A 17,491-nucleotide genomic window follows, 5' to 3' on the forward strand; every position below is an offset into this window, starting at 1 on the left:
GCCGAGCAGCTGAAGCCAAAACTCACACAGCTACACACACAGAAGCGGACTGGCTGGAGTAGTTTTGTTTGTTGCCTGGGATCGAGGTGTTGGCTTCAACACTAACAGACTGGGGAGCGGAGGGGGGGAGTGGGGGGAGAGGGGGGGGGGGGGGGGGGAGAGGGGGGCACTGGGGACCGTCGGGGCCTCGCTGAGTTAAATCACTTCACTCAGTCTAACATACGAGAACCTGCAGCCACAGATTCAGTCACACAGTCTGCAGATATTAATGAGCTAAAGTCTGTTTTACTCATTCTAACAGGAAGGAAGGAAAGGAAAGGAGGGAGGAAGGAAGGGAGGAAAGGAGGGAGGAAGGAAGGGAGGAAAGGAGGGGATATATAACCATGCATATGTAAGGAAATATGTGTATTATTATATGTGCATTAATCCTCCTGTTGTCCTCGAGTCAAGGAAGAAAGGGAGGAAGAAGGAAGGGAGGGACGAAGATGGAAAGAAATGAAGGAGGGAGGAAAAGGCAGGAAGGGAGGAAGACGTAAAAAAAAGGAAAGAGGGAGGAAGGAATGGAGGAAGGAAAGGAGGGAGGAAGGAAGAGAGGAAAAGAAAGAAGGAAGGGAGGAAGGAAGGAAAAGAGGGAGGAAGGAAAGGAGGAAAGGAGGGAGGAAGGAAAAGAAGAAGGAAGGAAGGGGATGGAGGAAGGAAAGAAAGGAAGGAGGGAGGAAGGAAGGGAAGAAGGAAAGCAGGGAGGAAGGAAGGGAGGAAAAGAAAGAAGGAAGGGAGGAAGGAAAGAAAGGAGGGAGGAAGGAAGGGAGGAAAGGAGGGAGGAAGGAAGGGAGGTAAGGAAAGAAGGAAAGAAGGAAGGAGGGAGGGAGAAAGGAAAAGAGAAAGGGAGGAAGGAAGGAAAGAAGGACAGTGGAACAAAGGAAGGGAGGAAGGAAAGGAAAGAAAAGAAGGAAGGAAGGAAGGACAGAAGGAAGGAAGGAAGGGGGATGGAGGAAGGAAAGAAGGAAGGGAGGAAAGAGAGAGGAAGGAGGAAGGAAAGAAGGAAGGGAGTAAAGAGAGAGGAAGGAGGGAGGGAAGAAGGAAAGGAAGGACAGAAGGAAGGAAGGACAGACAGAAGGAAGGAAGGAAAGAAGAAGGGGGGGGTTAAATCACTTCACTCAATCTAACAGGAGAATCTGCAGCCACAGATTTAACAGTCTGCAGATATTAACGAGCTAAAGTCTGTTTCACTAATTTAAAAAGCTTCAGACGTGTAATTAAAGCAGAGTTCAGCTGACAGGTGGCAGAGCTGCAGACGGGTTCAGCTTCCTTACATCTTTTCTACAAGCAGTTTTTCACGATTGGTAATAAAAGATTTTAATTTCTGCTCCTTCCTCTAAAGAAAGAACAGCTAAAATCACAGATACCCCCACTTTAAAAACATAACTCATGCTTCATTTAATTGCCTGAAAGTGGATCGTTTGTTATTTTTGACACTTTTTATAGAATAAATGATTCATTATTTAACTAAGAAATAATGAACGCTGGTACTAATAGCAAAAATAATATAGTTGCAGCAGGTCTAATTAAAAAATATTGCCCTTCTGACACACACACACACACAAACACACACACACACACACACACAATAATATTACTTTTGATATGAATGCAGCTTTTCGGGTGAGAAGTGTTGGAGCTCCCAAATAAAACACACGACACAGAGAACGGCAGAAAGGAAAGAAAATCTCTCAAGGATGCGACCATAGACTGTATATATAATGGACGTAACTGCCGTGACGTCACCCATTGGTTTGCTGCTCGGAGGCCAATAGTATCGGATCTGAGCAGCGCCATCTTATAAAAAGGCAGTGGAACCAAGGAGGGGAGGGAGGAAGGAAGGGAAGAAGAAGGAAGGAAGGAAGGAGGAAGGAAGGAAGGAAGGAAGGAAGAAGGAAGAAAAGGAGGGAAGTAGGGAGGAAGGAAGGAAGGGAGGAATAAGGAAGGGAGGAAGAAGGAAGGACAGGAGGGAGGAAGGAAGGAAGGAAGGAACGAAAGGAAGGAAGGAAAGGAGGAAGGAAGGAAGGAAGGACAGGAGGGAGGAAGGAAGGGAGGAAAGAAAAGAAGGAAGGGAGGAAGGCATGAAGGATGGAGGAAAGAAGGACGGAAGGAGGGACAAAGGAAAAGAGGAAAGGAGGAAGGGAGGCAAGAAGGACAGAGGAAAGACGGAAGAAATGGGGGTGGAGGAAAGAGAGAAGGAGGGAGGAAGGACAGACGGAAGGAAGGAAGGGAGGAAAGGAGGAACAGTCAAAACAGACAGGATCAATTTGACCCGGGAGGACGACACGAAGGTTAAAAGATTTAACCCTTTCACACATAGTGGTCACTGCAGCTATTCAAAAGCTGTTTTCTTATGTATGAAAGGGTTTTACTATAGACTGTATATAAGAAATGGACGTAACATCCGTGACAAACAGGGATTCTACTTATATGGGCATCAGGAGGGGCATGAGGCGCCCTCCTGAACCTGTGAACCAATCGACCTGTCAATCACGACGTAGCCACGCCCTAATACATACCCTGCTTTATCGTCACATATAAAATCAGGGAGGCCAAAATGTCCCAAATGAACATCATACTGCATTGAAGAAGGCTTTAAACTAGCGATTGAGACCATAAACACATTTTGAAAACGTTTATTGAGGTTAGAAATCAAGTGAGAAGTTGCTGAATTCTCCATTGACTTGTATAGAGACGGAAGTCCTTTTGACACCAAAACGGTCGCCCCCTGGTGGCCTTTTGATAGAATGCAGTTTTAAGTTACTTCCACGTTGGCATCATTTCAGAGGACCGGTACTCCCCACCTGGATGCGACAGAAAGAGAGAAAACAGGAAGTCCTCTCACCGTTTATCCAGTCAGCCTCCCGGACGTCGTGTCTTCCACCATCTTCTTCTCTCTGTCCAGGAGCAGCTCTCGTCCTCTCCTCGAGTGTCCGTCCTCCAGCCAGCTCCCGAACATTTCCCGCGCCGCCGCTCCCACCACTCCTCCGTTCTGTCCCCCGTTCTTCAGCTCCGCCACGTTCTGCTGCCTCAGTCTGTGGAAAGCAAGTTACCGAACAGTCACAAAGCTGGAACTGTGCAGCTGATTGTTGTATATATATGAATCTTGTAATAGATTAGGTTTCTATATGAACCTTTTGGGGATTTATAACAATGCATATGTAAGGAAATATGTGTATTATTATATTTGTTTTAACCCTCCTGTTGAGCTGAAATCAAGGAAGGAAGGGAGGGAGGGAGAAAGAAGGAAGGAAGGGAGGAAAGGAATGAAGGAAGGGAGGAAGGAAAGGAAGGACGGAGGAAAGAAGGAAGGAAGGGAAAGAAGGAAGGAAGGAAGGAGGGAGGGATGGAAGAAGGAAGGAGACTGGGAGGGTGAAAGGAAAAGAGGGAGGAAGGAAGGAAAGAGGGACAGTGGAACGAAGGAAGGGAGGAAGGAAGAAGGAAAGAAAGGAGGCAGGGAGGAAGGAAAGAAGGAGAGTGGAACAAAGGAAGGGAGGAAGGAAGGAAGGAAGGAGGGATGGAAAGAAGGAGGGAGGGAGGAAGGAAGGACAGAAGGAACGAAGAAAGGGGGATGGACGAAGGAAAGAAGGAAGGGAGGAAAGAGAGAGGAAGGAAGGAAAGAAGGAACAGTCAAAACAAACGGGGTCAATTTGACCCGGGAGGACGACACAAAGGTTAAATAAATATATAACCAGTTATTATAATTATTATAGATGCATCGTGTTTCTTATGTACAGTTGAATCTATTAAATGACTCATTTAAAAAGAGGTTTGTGTTTCAAGCAAATCAGTCAACACCTTTTCATCACTTTAGAAACTGCTTTATTTATTTATTTATTTATTATAACTTTTTTATTACTTTTTATTATTTGTCCCTTTTGGTTTGTGACTGTTTCTAAAGGAGATGAAGGACAAAGAACAAGGACATCTGATTATTGACTTTGTTTATACTTGTGTATTTGAGTTTAATGACTTAAAAAATAAAATATATAAATAAATAAACTACTGAACGCTGCTGATAAGATGTTACTTTTTATCACTAGAGGTCCAAACAACAAACTCTACAAGTTTTGCTTTCTGCTTTTTTTTTATTATCGAGTCAAGGAAGGAAGGGAGGAAGAAGGAAGGAAGGAAGGAAGAAGGAAGGAAAGGAAAGGAGAAAGGAAGGAAGGAAAGGAGGAAGGAAAGGAAAGGAGAAAGGAAGGAAGGAAAGGAGGAAGGAAAGGAGGGAGGAAGGAAGGAAGGAAAGGAGGAAGGGAAGGAGGGAAGGAATGAAGGAAGGAAAGGAATGAAGGAAGGAAAGGAGGAAGAAGGAAGGAAGGGAGGAAGAAAGAAGGAAAGGGAGGAAGAAGGAAGGAAAGGAGGGAGGGAGGAAGGACAGACGGAAGGAAGGAAGGGAGGAAGAAGGAACAGTCATAACAGACGGGGTCAATTTGACCCGGGAGGACGACACAAAGGTTAAAAAACTTTAAAATGCATTAATTTGTTATTTATATTAGAACTGCTGCTGTTTACTTATTTACATTAAATACATTGATTGATTCCTTAAAAACTATTTTTATCTGATGCTATAAACATTTTAAAGGAATAAAAACAAAATTTAAAACTCTGAATAAATATCATAGGTATTAATATTAGTCTTGCTGCCCAATCACATGCTGGCAAAATATGAAATAAAATAAATTCAGTATAAAAACACACAGTAAAAAAAAACAAGACTATAAAAATGATCATAAAGCCAAATAATTTGTTATAATTTGTGAAACTGCTGTCAATCATTTTCTAACCCTTAACCAACCGAAGTGATTACTGGCAATCTGATTTAATAGATTAAATTTAAGTGGGTCATCATCGGTGGGACACATTTCCTTTTTAATTGTAACGATGAAAAAAAAAAGAAAAAAAAGATCAGATTAATTTGATTCTGATTCTGAAGACGTTTTTTCTTCATGTAATGTGAACGTCAACAAATCAACTGTAACAATAATAAAGGAGGCGATGAAAACCTCAAAAATGTCTCAAACTTCCTGTCAAAGCTTCAATTTTTGCTGAATTTGACTTTTTCTTGAATAAACAGCCTCATTTTAGAGATGAACCTTCTTTAACTTACTGCATTTAATATGTTTTTAGTGCATTTAAAAGGTAAATCAGCAGCTAAAATGACTCTATACTGTAACTTTTTATATTGCTTTTACATTAATTCTCCTGTTTTCTGTACATTTCACAACTAAAATCAGTATTTTAATAAACCCTAAAAGAGCCAGATGGATCTCACTACGGTGCTTTCAGAGACTGAGCCTGAACCCACAGCTGACTCCAGGGAAGAATAAAACGCTTGCCCAAATTATTGTGGAGATATTGGTTTCCGTTCTAATGGCCAGAGATGTCCCAAGCCTCTGGAAGGGAGTGCAGACTAAATAAAGTCCTGCAGATATATTTAGGTTAATGTCCTGAAAACTATGTTAAAGGGAAACTCTGCTGATTTACATCCAGCTTTGCATCAATACAGAGTGAGTAGTTTATGCAAATGAACACTAGTTTAACCTTCCTTCTGTCCTCCCTCCCTCCCTTCCTTCTGTCCTCCCTCCCTCCCTTCCTCCCTTCCTTCTGTCCTCCCTCCCTCCCTTCCTTCTGTCCTCCCTCCCTCCCTTCCTTCTTTCCTTCCTCCATCCCCTTTTCTTCCTTCCTTCTCTTTCTTCCTTCTTCCCTCCTTCTCTCTTTCTTTCCTCCCCCCTACCTTCCCCCTTCCTTCTTTCCTCTGTCCTTCCTTCCTTTCTTTCCTCCCTTCCTTCCTCCCTCCCTCCTTTCCTTCCTTCCTTCCTTCCTTTCCTCCCTCCCTTCCTTCCTTCTTCCCTCCTTTCTTCCTCCCTCCCTCCTTTCCTTCCTTCTTTCCTCCTTTCCTTCCTTCCTCCCTCCCTCCTTTCCTTCCTTCTTCCTTTCCTTCCTCCCTTCTTTCCTTCCTTCTTCCCTCCCTCCTTTCCTTCCTTCCTTCTTTCCTCTGTCCTTCCTTCCTTTCCTTCCTCCCTTCCTTCCTCCCTCCTTTCCTCCTTTCCTTCCTTCTTCCTTCTTTCTTCCTCCCTCCCTCCTTTCCTTCCTTCCTCCCTCCTTTCCTTCCTTCTTCCTCCCTTCCTTCCTTGACTCGAGGACAACAGGAGGGTTAACTTCCCTCCTCGTTCATTTATTGACAGAAGAGATTTCCTCATTTTCTGTCGTGGTGCCTTCAAAGACAGTAAAAATGTGGGTCTTCCGAAACACTCCGTCTTCCATGTTACACTAGTAATAAGTTAAAACAGACACTAAAATATCAAACTATCAACTACTAAATACTTTAAAAACTAGCTTCATGTTATGAGGCCTGCTGAATGGACACGAGGACACGCGGACTGGAGGAGCCGGGAATCGAACCACCGATCTTCCAATTGGAGGACGACCGCTCTACCTCCTGAGCCACAGCCCACAGGTCCAAGTTAAGTTAAGCTGCTAAATGTCTGTGATTCATCAAGAAGAGATTAATGTAAAACAAAACAATAACTAGCTTTGCAATATAATGACAGAGCAGAGATGTGGTGCAACTATTACAACTTATCAGTCAAATAAAACAGAGTGAGGACCATAGGAAGTTTAACCCTCCTGTTGTCCTCAGGTCAAGGAAGGAAGGGAGGGAGGAAAGACGGAAGGAAGGAATGAGGAAGGAAAGGAGTAAGGAGGGAGGGAGGGAGGAAAAGAGGAAGGAAGTAAGGAGAGAAGGAAGGGGGGAAGGAAAGGAGGAAGGAAGGTAGGAAGGAAGGAAAGGTGGAAGGAATGACAGGAGGAAGGAAGGAAGGAAGGAAGGGAGGGAGGGAGGGAGGAAAGTAGTAAGGAGAGAGGGAGGAAGGAAAGGAGGAAGGAGGAAGGAAGGAAGAAAGGAAAGAAGTATGGAAGGGGGAGGGAGCAAGAGAGAGGGAAGGAGGAGAAGAATGAAGGAAAATTTAAAGAAATAGAGGAAGGAAGGAAAGAAGGGAGGGAGGAAAGAAGGAAGGTGGAAGGAAGAAAGGAAGGGAGGAAAGAAGTATGGAAAGGGGAGGGAGCAAAGAAAGAGGGAAGGAGGGGAAGAACGAAGGAAAATTTAAAGAAAGAGGGAGGAAGGAAGGAAAGACGGAACAGTCAAAAGAGATGGGGTCAATTTGACCCGGGAGGACGACATGAAGGTTAACAGCATCAGCCGAGAGAAGCGCCTGAAACCGGGGAAACTTTGCAGTTATTTGGAAAAACTGCAGGTCTGGCTCATTGTCGTCCAAAACAGCGGTACGATAAATCCAGACTTTGTAAAATGAAAATAAGCCTCAGTAAATTACTCCCACTTTACTGTACTGGCTATCATCGTCAGTAGCTGATTGGACAGGAAGCACGCAATGCATTCTGGTTGTTGTAGGATTCCCCATGAAGAACCATATGGAGCCTTTTCTCTAGTCTTCATAAATAATGGCACATTTCTACTACAAAGAAATCATTGTATTCATTGTGGTGAACTTTTCCTTTAATGTGGCGACTACAAAACAACAGTATCAAACCCACGGAGGGGAAGCTAAGATTTGTTTTGGACACACAAGTCACTAAAAAAATGGTGCTGGAACTAGAAGAACTGGATGCATTGAATATTTGGGAGACAAACTATTTATGCAATACACAGATGTGTGGAGTCTTTTGGTTTGGAGCCACAGATCTTATTAATCTATTCCAAACATAAAAGTGGCGATGTGGAGATAAACAACAGCAGAAGGATTTCTAACCTTTGATGTGGACTGAACCAAAGCAGCAGCTGCACATCAATAACATGAAGATTAACCAAACATGGTTTTTGGGGGTTTGAGTTGCTCTGTTTTGGATCCTTTAATGATCCCTGAATGTAAAGCACCAAGAAAACTCAACTGCTCATTGTTGATCACTTTTTAACCCTCCTGTCGTCCTCTCGGGTCAAATTGACCCCGTCTCTTTTGACTGTTCCTTCCTTCCTTCATTCCTTCCTTCCTTCCTCCCTCTTTCTTTAATTTTTCCTTCGTTCTTCCCCTCCTTCCCTCTTTCTTTGCTCCCTGCCCCTTCCTTCCTTCCTCCCTTCCTTCCTTCTGTCCTTCCTCCCTCCGTCTTTCTTTCCTCTGTCCTTCTTTCCTCCCTTCCTATTTTCCTTTCTCCCTCCCTCCCTCCTTCCTTCTTTCCTCCTTCCCTCCTACCTTCCTTCCTTCCTTTCCTTCTTTTCTTTCCTCCCTCCTTTCCTTCCTCCTTTCTTTCCCTCCTCCCTCCTTTCATTCCTTCTTCCTCCCTTCCTTCCTTCTTCCCTCCTTTCCTTCCTTCCTCCCTTCCTTCCTTCCTTGACTCAAGGACAACAGGAGGGCTAAATGAAAACTGTTCTGCTCGGTACTACTAGTATTGTTAGTCCTGATGGATAAAGAGTGACTCGTGCCATGAGAGAGGTTTCTGAATATCATTGGCCAACAACTTACGAACCAAACACATACACTATACTTTAAATATCGGATGAGTACTGTACCTGCCAGCAAACCGGTCTTGGAGCTCATCGTGCTGACTGAAGCTGTTAGCGCGCTGCTCCATCAGCCAGCCCAACTCAACCTCCAGCACCTTACTGCTGTTGTTGTTTGTTAAAGCTCCTTCCTGACATTGCTGGATGAGGCTTAAAGGAGTATTTTTGGGGGAGCACACAGGCGGCCCCTGCCTTCCATTCACTCCATTGTTGTGAATAAGTTCTGTCAGCTCCATGCTGCCGCTCTGCAGCGCTGACCGGCTGTCGTTGAACCAGCGGGCGAAGTCGGTGCGCGCTAGTCCCGTCCGACCCTCCAGTTGGCTGAACTCCTCAGGGGAAGGCCACCGTGTTTGAGCAAAGTCGTCCTTGAGGAGAGCCAGGGATCGGCTGTCTGGAGGCACTGAGCAGGGATTTGGGTTGGGGACGGAGGAAGCAATGATGGGCAGCGTGTGTGAAGGTGGAGGAGGGCTCTTGAGATGGCCCACGCCGGTGCTTGGTTTGTGAATCCCATTCAACTGTAGAGTTTGGTGTTGCTGTTGCTGCTGATGTAGTCGTTTCTCAGCGATGGCAGCGATGCCACCGGTGCCCATCCTCTTAGTGCCCATAGAGTTGAGCAGGGCCAGTTCAAGGTTGTCGCGGAGTGCACGGCGCTCCACGAACCAGCTGTCGATTTCCTGGTGAGACAGGCGGGTGGAACCCGCCAGATTGTCCACATCGCTATGTGTGGGGAAGCTGTTCCTCAAGAAGTTCTCCTCCAAGATTTTCAGCTGTTCTGCTGTCTTTCCTTTCATTCTCTCCAGCAGGGGGAACTGGGTCAGCACTGAGGACTTTTGCTGAAAATCTTGTTTCAGCAGCGCTGGTGACTCACCGCCATCCAAATGTATGACTCCGTTATTGTGAATAAGAGAGATCTGATCATTGGACCATTTGCCATCTGTGCGAGATGTCCCGTTGGCCTCTGAAAGAGGAGTGAGTACCTTGTCTCCTCTGTGGTAGCTGGCTTTCAGCTCCATACCTTGCTGCTCTTTTAGTTTCTTGCTATGCAAGTGGAACCCTGGAATCTGTGGCGAGGCTTTAGCCGGAGTGCGAATGGATTGGATGATGGGCGGCCTCCTCATCTGTGGGGTAATGAGAGGAGGGGAGTTGGGCAGCTTCAAATCAGCAGCTGGTAAAGTGTGGGTATTGGGGTGCTTTTCTTTGGAAGTGATGGACGAAGTACGAGGAATAAGTAATGAGTTTTGAAAAGATGGGGCAAAGATAGGTGGGGGAACTATCAATGGCCTTGTTAAGGACTCTGGAAAGACTATGGAGGACATCGACACCACTGGCTTAGTTTTGGGGTTTCCTAACGACGAGAGAAACTTCCCTTTGGACATTAAAGATTGTGATAACGACGACGATGGCGGTGGCATTAAAGGCACAGCAGCGGATGACCTCCTCATCTCTGTGGTGACTAGAGGAAGTGCTACAGATCTTTTCATCTCCATGGGAATGGGAGGTGGAGCCATTAGATGGCGGTCTTTGTGAGGGGGAGGGGGCGGAGGAGGAGCCATGAGGCCTTTGTCTTTAGGGTCACCAGAATGGGGGGCGACTGCCATCACTGGTCGCTTAGACTCTGGGCCGAATGCTGTTGCTAGGTATGTTGACAGGGATCGTTTAAGGGAATGGTTGGAGCCAATGAGGAGTCCAGCAGTAGAGTTTGTGGAGGTGACTACACTATACCCACTGGACGTGACTGTCCGCACACGAGTTGGATGATGCACTGTGGTGTGGACAATGGGCTGCTGGGAGGCTTTGGCAAACGGCTCAGAGACAGGGCTTGTAGGCAGGACGGTGAATGTGTGATGGGCAGGAGGGATGGAGCCGTTGAACATCTTCTTCCTGGCTTCCTCCACCTCCTCTGGCGACCAGGTGATGCCTTGCTTCAGCCGCTGGGTGGTGAACCAGACTTTGATCTGTTCCTCCGGGTGCTTGGAGGCAGCTGTCAGCCACGACAACTCGGCATGCGTTGGGTAAGGAAACTTGTTAAAGGAGGTGATCAATGTCAGGTTGTCGTCGAGGGAAGGGTTATATTTGGTGGTGTTCAAAGGAACGGCTATTTTTGGTACAGAGTTAAAGTTGGGTGGTCGCTGGAGCATTGGAGTGACATGGGAGAGCCCTTGAAAGATGGTAGGTTCAGGGATGATGACCGTTCCATTGATGTTCACTGCTGTGATTTGATCCTTCTGGATCAGGCCATCTAGCTGGCTTTTCAGTTCGCTCCCTTGATAAAACGACTTGATAGCGTCCGGGGTTCTCACCGTGGTTGATATGCAAGGTGGAAACACAGAACTGTTGCTGTAGCTTTTACCCTGTTCATTTGTCACTTCGCATTCAGCTGAATTGTCCTTGCCTTCGATTGTCTGCTCCAAAATAGTCTGATTGTTCTTTTTTATCCTCTTGAACTTGAAGTTTGTCTCGCCAGGATGCTGGCTCTCATTGTGCTCTGTGAGCGAGTCAAACTTCTTGGTGTTGAAGTTGCAGACAGCACAGAGGTACAACGGATTGAGAATGACATTAGGGTGGCTGGAGTCCACATGCTCTTTAAAGTCATTCAGGTTCTGCGTTGAAAATGGGCAGTATTTACACTCGTAGCCTCTGGGCTGCTTTTTCTGGGACTCGGGGTCAGATTCGACCATTTCCCTGTCCTTCTCCTCTCTGGCTTCTACATCTTCAATGACGGGGGGCCGGTCTTCATTAACCGACTGCTCCTCTTGATCTAATGGCTCAGGATTCTGGTTTTCCACTGGTTTTGAAAACGTTTGCTGGTCTGGATTTTCCTGCTGGGGGTCTTTACTCTTCTCTGCAGATTCTGATGGTTCAGACTGTTCTTTTTCTGTCACATTGTTGTTTGCAAACACTTCCATGTCCATCACCTCCCCCGGGTCATCTTGCTCTTCTGGCGGGTCGCTGATGACCCGGACCATGCAAGGGGTGGAGGACTTTCTACGACTGGACATGATGGCTGCTGCTGCTGGTGATTGTGGTGGTGCTGGTGTTGCTGATTGCGCTGAAGATATTGTGGTTTTTGGCTGCTGCTGCTGGTGCTGGCCGAGGGCGTCAGCGTGTCGGTTTTCAAGGGGGCCTTACTGAGGTGGATCGGAGCTGATGATTGTGGATACTGGAAGGCGGGTGGAGTTGGAGTCTCCAGTGTGTGAGAGGGAGGGCGAGAACCGGCTGACGGCACAGGCCCAGGACCGGTTGTGCAGTGGCGTCTCCCGCTCACTGGCAGTGTCAGCTCCCGACCTGGGCGTCATGGGAGGGCATCACAGACAGCAGCGGCGCTCAAGCTGCAGAAAGACAAACACACAGAGAGAGAAAATTACATGTTAATATTGTTTGTGTTCAGTGATCTGCGCTGTAGCCACTTGGGAGAAAGAGACTAAAAAAGCAGAGAAAAAAATACATGTAAGAAAAACATCGAGAGAAGTCCTGTTGATATTGTTTGTGTGTGATGTGATGTGCCGCATTCACCCAGAAAAAGACAAAGAACAGGAAAACAATGCATGATGTGCTATGACAGACGGAGGAAAAAATGATAAGCACATTTGTAAACAGGCAAACCACACTTTTGGTTAAAGCATCCTGTTTGTTAAGAGAGATGTGCAATCAGCAGCTCTACCAGGGATGAAACACAACAACATCAACTGAGAGATTTACTCTCACTCGGGTCACTTGAACTGAAAATATATGCGCTGTGTTGTACTATTATGTGCTTGGATCAAAAGGTTCCTCCAAAGACAACAAATTAGATATGAAGCAGAGGCTTAAACCCCCTGAAAACTTGATTTCAGATCTGAAGTGTTTCTCCACAAAATTAAATATTTACAAGGAAATAAGCAGCCAAGTTCCAAAAGGTTGGGGAAAAACATCTTTAATTGTTATGTGGTAAGATTTTCATATTCAAAAACTACATAATTTGTTCCATCAGAGCTGTGTGAGTGAGGTTTGATTCATCAGATTTATATATTGACAGTTGCCGGACAAAATAAGCAAATAGCTCCTCATCTGTGATGCATAGAAGTATGTCCTCCTGTCGTCCTCCCGGGTCAAATTGACTCTTTTGACTGTTCCTTCTTTCCTTCCTTCCTTCTTTCCTTCCTCCCTCCCTCCCTCTTTCTTTAAATTTTCCTTCGTTCTTCCCCTCCTTCCCTCTTTCTTTGCCCCCCCCCCTTCGATACTTCTCACTTCCTTCCTTCCTCTTTTCCTCCCTCCCTCCCTCCTTACTCCTTTCTTTCGTCCCTCCCTCCCTCCCTCCTTACTCCTTTCCTTCCTTCCTTCCTCCCTCTTTCTTAAAATGTTCCTTCGTTCTTCCCTCTTTCTTTGCTCCCTCCCCCTTCCATACTTCTTTCCTCCCTTCCTTCCTTCCTTCCTCCCTTCATTCTCTCCTTCCTTCCTTCCTCTTTTCCTCCTTCCTTCCCTCCTTACTCCTTTCCTTCCTTCCTTCCTTCCTTCCTTCCTTCCTTCCTTCATGTGCCCATTTCAGTTAATAAATGCTTCATATTCAGTCAAATATAATTAAAACCTTCACTTCAGAGGGCTACAGACGGGTAAATGCATCTCTGGAAATGTTCTTTCTATTATAACCAAAACTGCAAAGTACAAAAACATCTAAAGACAGAAACACAAGTAAGACATACACTGATAAAATTATTGTTCATGTGTACAAGAAAAACCCATAAAGAGCAGTTCTCCTTCAGTTCTCCACGCAGCCTCGCTCTCCTCTGAAGTCCGGCACAGGTTCGATTTAATCAGGCCGGCAGATGACAGCATTTTACTGACAAGCCGAGGCCATGAATTAAAAATAAAAGGAGTCATGACTGACAACTGTGCGAGGCGGCGCACACGAGAAATTTACAATGAATCCGCTACGCCACTTAATAAGGACACAATGTTCCGGGCATATGTAAATTCAATAAATGGGAGTCCACAGAAACTACAAAAGACAAGAGAAAAAGTCTCCAAACTCCAAACCCCATTAAAAAGACATTAAGTGTCTTTCATAGATTCGGGCAAAGACAACTTCACAGGATAATTACCCTGTAATCATGTAATAAGAGAGACTCAGTGATGAGATCTCCTGACAGCTATCAGCCACACAATGGAAATGAGGGAGAGAGCGAGGTAAAAAAAAAACAGATGGAAGAAGACAGAAAGAGCAAGAGAGAGGGAGGACGACACAGTGAAAGACAGGTATGATGAATAAATATGGGGAAAGAGAGGAAGAAAAGGGGGGGTAAAAGAAGAGAGGAGGAGAGAGACACAGAGATTAAGAAAAAGAGTAAAAAACTTCGGAGCTGATGAAAGAAAACAGGCACAAAGCAGAAGAGTTTTTCAACTAGGCCATGGCCTGGTAGAGAGAAAGAGACAGAAGATACTGAAAGAGGAGGAAAAGAAGGAAGGAAGGAAGGAAGGAAGGAGGAAAGGAGGGTAAGATAGAAGGAAGGAAGGAAGAGAAGACAGGAAGGAAGGAAGGAAGGGAGGGAGGAAAGGAGGAAGGAAGGAATGAAGGAAAGGCAGGAAAGGAGGGAAAGATGGAAGGAAGGAAGGAAGGAAGGGAGGGAGGGAAGGAGGAAGAGAGAAGGAAGGAGGGAAGGGAGGGAGGAAGGAGAGAAAGATGGAAGGAAGGAAGGAAGGAAGGAAGGAAGGAAGGAAGGAGGAAAGGAGGGTAAGATGGAAGGAAGGAAGGAAGGAAGGAGGAAAGGAGGGTAAGATGGAAGGAAGGAAGGAAGAGAAGACAGGAAGGAAGGAAGGAAGGAGAAAGGAGGGAAAGATGGAAGGAAGGAAGGAGAAGAAGAAGCTTGTCCTCCTTCTTCTTCTCCTTCCTTCCTTCCATCTTTCCCTCCTTTCCTCCTTCCTTCCTTCCTTCCTTCCTTCCTTCCTTCCATCCTTCTTTTCCTCCTCTTTCAGTATCTTCTGTCTCTTTCTCTCTAGGGAAGGAAGGAAGGAAGGAAGGAAGGAAGGAGGGAAGGAAAGAGGAAAGGAGGAAGGAGGGAAGCAAGGAGGAAAGGAGGGAAAGATGGAAGGATAGAAAGATGGAAGGAAGGAAGGAAGGAAGAAGGAGAAGACAGGATGATATAAAGAGCATACCTGTCATAAATGGGCTTTTGAAAATAAAGGAGACTTTTCTACGACTGCACATGACCAACGTTTTTCATTATAAAGCTTCACACAGATCACAAGGAGTCTTTACTGTCTGACCTGCTGTAATCGAGCGGAGAGTCGATGCTTAAGTGGAACCAAGTAAGTTTTCCCACCATGATCAAAACTTAAGTCCACTTTACACAACTTGTAAGGTTGTTTCCTAACATGCCTTTTATCAGGATTGATACATACTGTTCAGGGTAAAATTTGACCCATTTTTTACACTTGTGACGGAAGGAAAAGGGATTAGGAAGGAAGGATAGAAGGAAAGGAAAGGGTAAAGGGTAGAAAGGGAAAAGAATATGAAGGTTAAAGAGGATTTATTACACTTTTCATTATTTTCCGTAATCTATATAAAATGTTACAATGTTGGATGTTGATGTTGTAGATAAACGTGTGTAGAAGCTCCCACTATGTTCTTTTTTTTTCTACTTCCAACCCAAAGCCGACATTGTGCTCGAAAATGGGTTTCTTTATATAGTCGTGTGCTCCACATACAGCTTCTCCTCTCCTTTGTTCTCCTCTCTTTCCTCTCCTCTCCCCTCCTCTCCCCTGCTCTCCTCTCCTCTCCTCTCTTCTCCCCTCTCCTCTCTTTCCTCTCTCTCTCCTCTCCTCTCCTGTCCTCTTTCCTCTCCTCTCTTCTGCTCTCCCCTTCGCTCCTCTCCTCTCCTCCCCTCTCCTCTCTTCTCTTCTCCACTCCTCTCTCCTCTCCTCTCTTTCCTCTCCTCTTCCCCTCCTCTCCTCTGCTCTCCTCTCTTCTCTCCTCTCTTCTTCTCTCCTCCTCTCCCCTCTCCTCTCTTTCCTCTCCTCTCCTGTCCTCTGCTCTCCTCTCCTCTGCTCTCCCCTGTCGCTCCTCTCCTCTCCTCCCCTCTCCTCTCTTCTCTTCTCCACTCCTCTCTCCTCCTCTCCTCTCCTATCCTCTCCTCTCTCCTCTCCCCTCCTCTCCTTTCCTCTCCTCCACTCTCCCCTTCGCTCCTCCTCCCCTTCGCTCCTCTCCTCTCTTCTCTTCTCCTCTCCTCTCCTTCCTCTCTCCCTCTCCTCTCCTCTCCTCTCCTCCTCTCCTCTCCTCTCCACTAACACTATGGCATATTTCCATCATCACGCCGACTCATGACTCCAGTCAGCTGGCAACGCGCTGAGTGTTGTTCCATTACCCAGCAGGCCTAAAGTCACATAAGTACCTGTTTACCTGTCGGAGGTGTGATGTCATCTGCAGCTCTTCATCATCATACATCATCATCATCATCATCACTGTGACTGTTTCTGCCTCTACTATTCCCCCCCTCTCCCCCTCTATCTCTCTCTCTGTCCCTCTCTCTCTCTCTTTATCTCTCTCTCCCCTCTCTCTCTCTCTGCCTCTCTCTCTCTCTCCCCCTCTCTCTCTCTCTCTCTCTCCCCCCCCCCTCTTCTCTCTCTCTCTCTCTCTCTGTCTCTCTCTCTCTTTCTCTCTCTCCCTCCTCCCTTCTCTCTCTCTCTGTCCCCCTCTCTCTCTCTCCTCTCTCTCTGTCTCTCTCTCTTTCTCCCTTCCTCTTTCTCTCTCTCTCTGTCCCCCTCTGTCTCTCCTCTCTCTCTCTCTCTGTATCTCCCCCTCTCTCTCCTTCCCTCTCTCTTTCTCTCTCTCTCTCTCCCTCTTTCTCCCCCTCTCTCTCCTTCCCTCTCTCTTTCTCTCTCTCTCTCTCCCCTCTCTGTCTCTCTCTCTCTCCCCCCCCTCTCTCTCTCTGTGCATTATTTCTAACCAATCTGCTCAACAAAGCGCTCCAATATCTCCATATGTTGTTGTCACCGACTGGTTTTTAGCGACACTAATGAAGCTGGAACATGTTTCATTTAGATAAAAGTCTCGTGTTATTTAGTCATTTAACGTTCGTGTCGTCCTCCCGGTCAAACTGACCCCGTCTGTTTTATAACTGTTCCTTCTTTCCTCCTTTCCTTCCTTCTGTCTGTCCTTCCTTCCTTCTCGCTTTCTTCCTTCCTCTCTCTTTCCTCCTTTCCTTCTGTCCTTCCTTCCTTCCTCCCTCCCTCCTTCCTTCCTTCCTTACTTCCTCCCCCCTAGCTTCCTTCCTTCCTTCCTCCTTTTCTCCCTCCCTCCTTCCTTCCTTCCTTCTCTCCTTCCTTCCCTCCTTTCCTCACTCCCTTCCTTCCTGTTTCTCCTCCTTTTTTTCCTTCCTTCCATCTTTCTATCCTTCCCTCCCTCCCTCCCTCCCTTCCTTCTCCTTCCCTCCCTCCCTCCCTCCCTTCCTTCCCTCCTTCCATCTTTCTCTCCTTTCCTGCCTTCCTTCCTCCCTTCCTTCCTTCCTTCTGTAAATCATTTTGTATTTAGCTTTAAATCTCGTGCTCTGGCTTTTATTAGTGGTTTTGCCCTTTAAGTGTAAATTTAGATTTGCAGATCAGATGGACACTTATAAAAAATAAAATAAAAATATTCACCCCATAATTAAATCATCTAGATACAGATTTGAGTTCCTCATCAGTTTCCCTGCTTTTAATTTGTTCACGTCAAATGTTTCTATCAGCAAAGTTGAAGCTTTGAAAATGTGTTCTGATCATTTTGGGGGAGTAAAAAAAAAAAAAAAAAAAAAAGCCAGATAAATGGACAGTATTTCCACACTTAATTAGCACTGGGCAAGCTGTTATTGTGTCCCTGGTGTCACTTAAAGTTGGACATATTTCATGCTTCTGCAGCCCTGAACAGCTTCTGACTGCAGACACAGGAGAGACATTATTTTATATAGTAGCAGATAATAAACGGAGCTC

At 45.9% G+C, this 17,491-nt stretch overlaps 1 protein-coding gene across 1 annotated transcript; it reads right to left on the bottom strand.

The window, feature by feature from the left end:
• Positions 1-2,886: 2,886 nt before the first annotated feature.
• On the bottom strand, positions 2,887-12,015 carry LOC133977234 (zinc fingers and homeoboxes protein 2-like). Its single transcript, XM_062415321.1, has 2 exons — positions 8,564-12,015; positions 2,887-3,074 (listed from the first exon to the last, which is right to left on the bottom strand). Exons 1-2 carry the CDS (start codon positions 11,551-11,553, stop codon positions 2,888-2,890), a joined length of 3,177 nt encoding a protein of 1,058 aa, XP_062271305.1. The 5' UTR covers positions 11,554-12,015; the 3' UTR covers position 2,887.
• Between the last annotated feature and the right edge of the window lie 5,476 nt (positions 12,016-17,491).

The sequence above is a fragment of the Scomber scombrus genome, unplaced genomic scaffold (assembly GCF_963691925.1).
Source record: "Scomber scombrus unplaced genomic scaffold, fScoSco1.1 SCAFFOLD_442, whole genome shotgun sequence".
NCBI classification, from domain to species: Eukaryota; Metazoa; Chordata; class Actinopteri; order Scombriformes; family Scombridae; genus Scomber; species Scomber scombrus.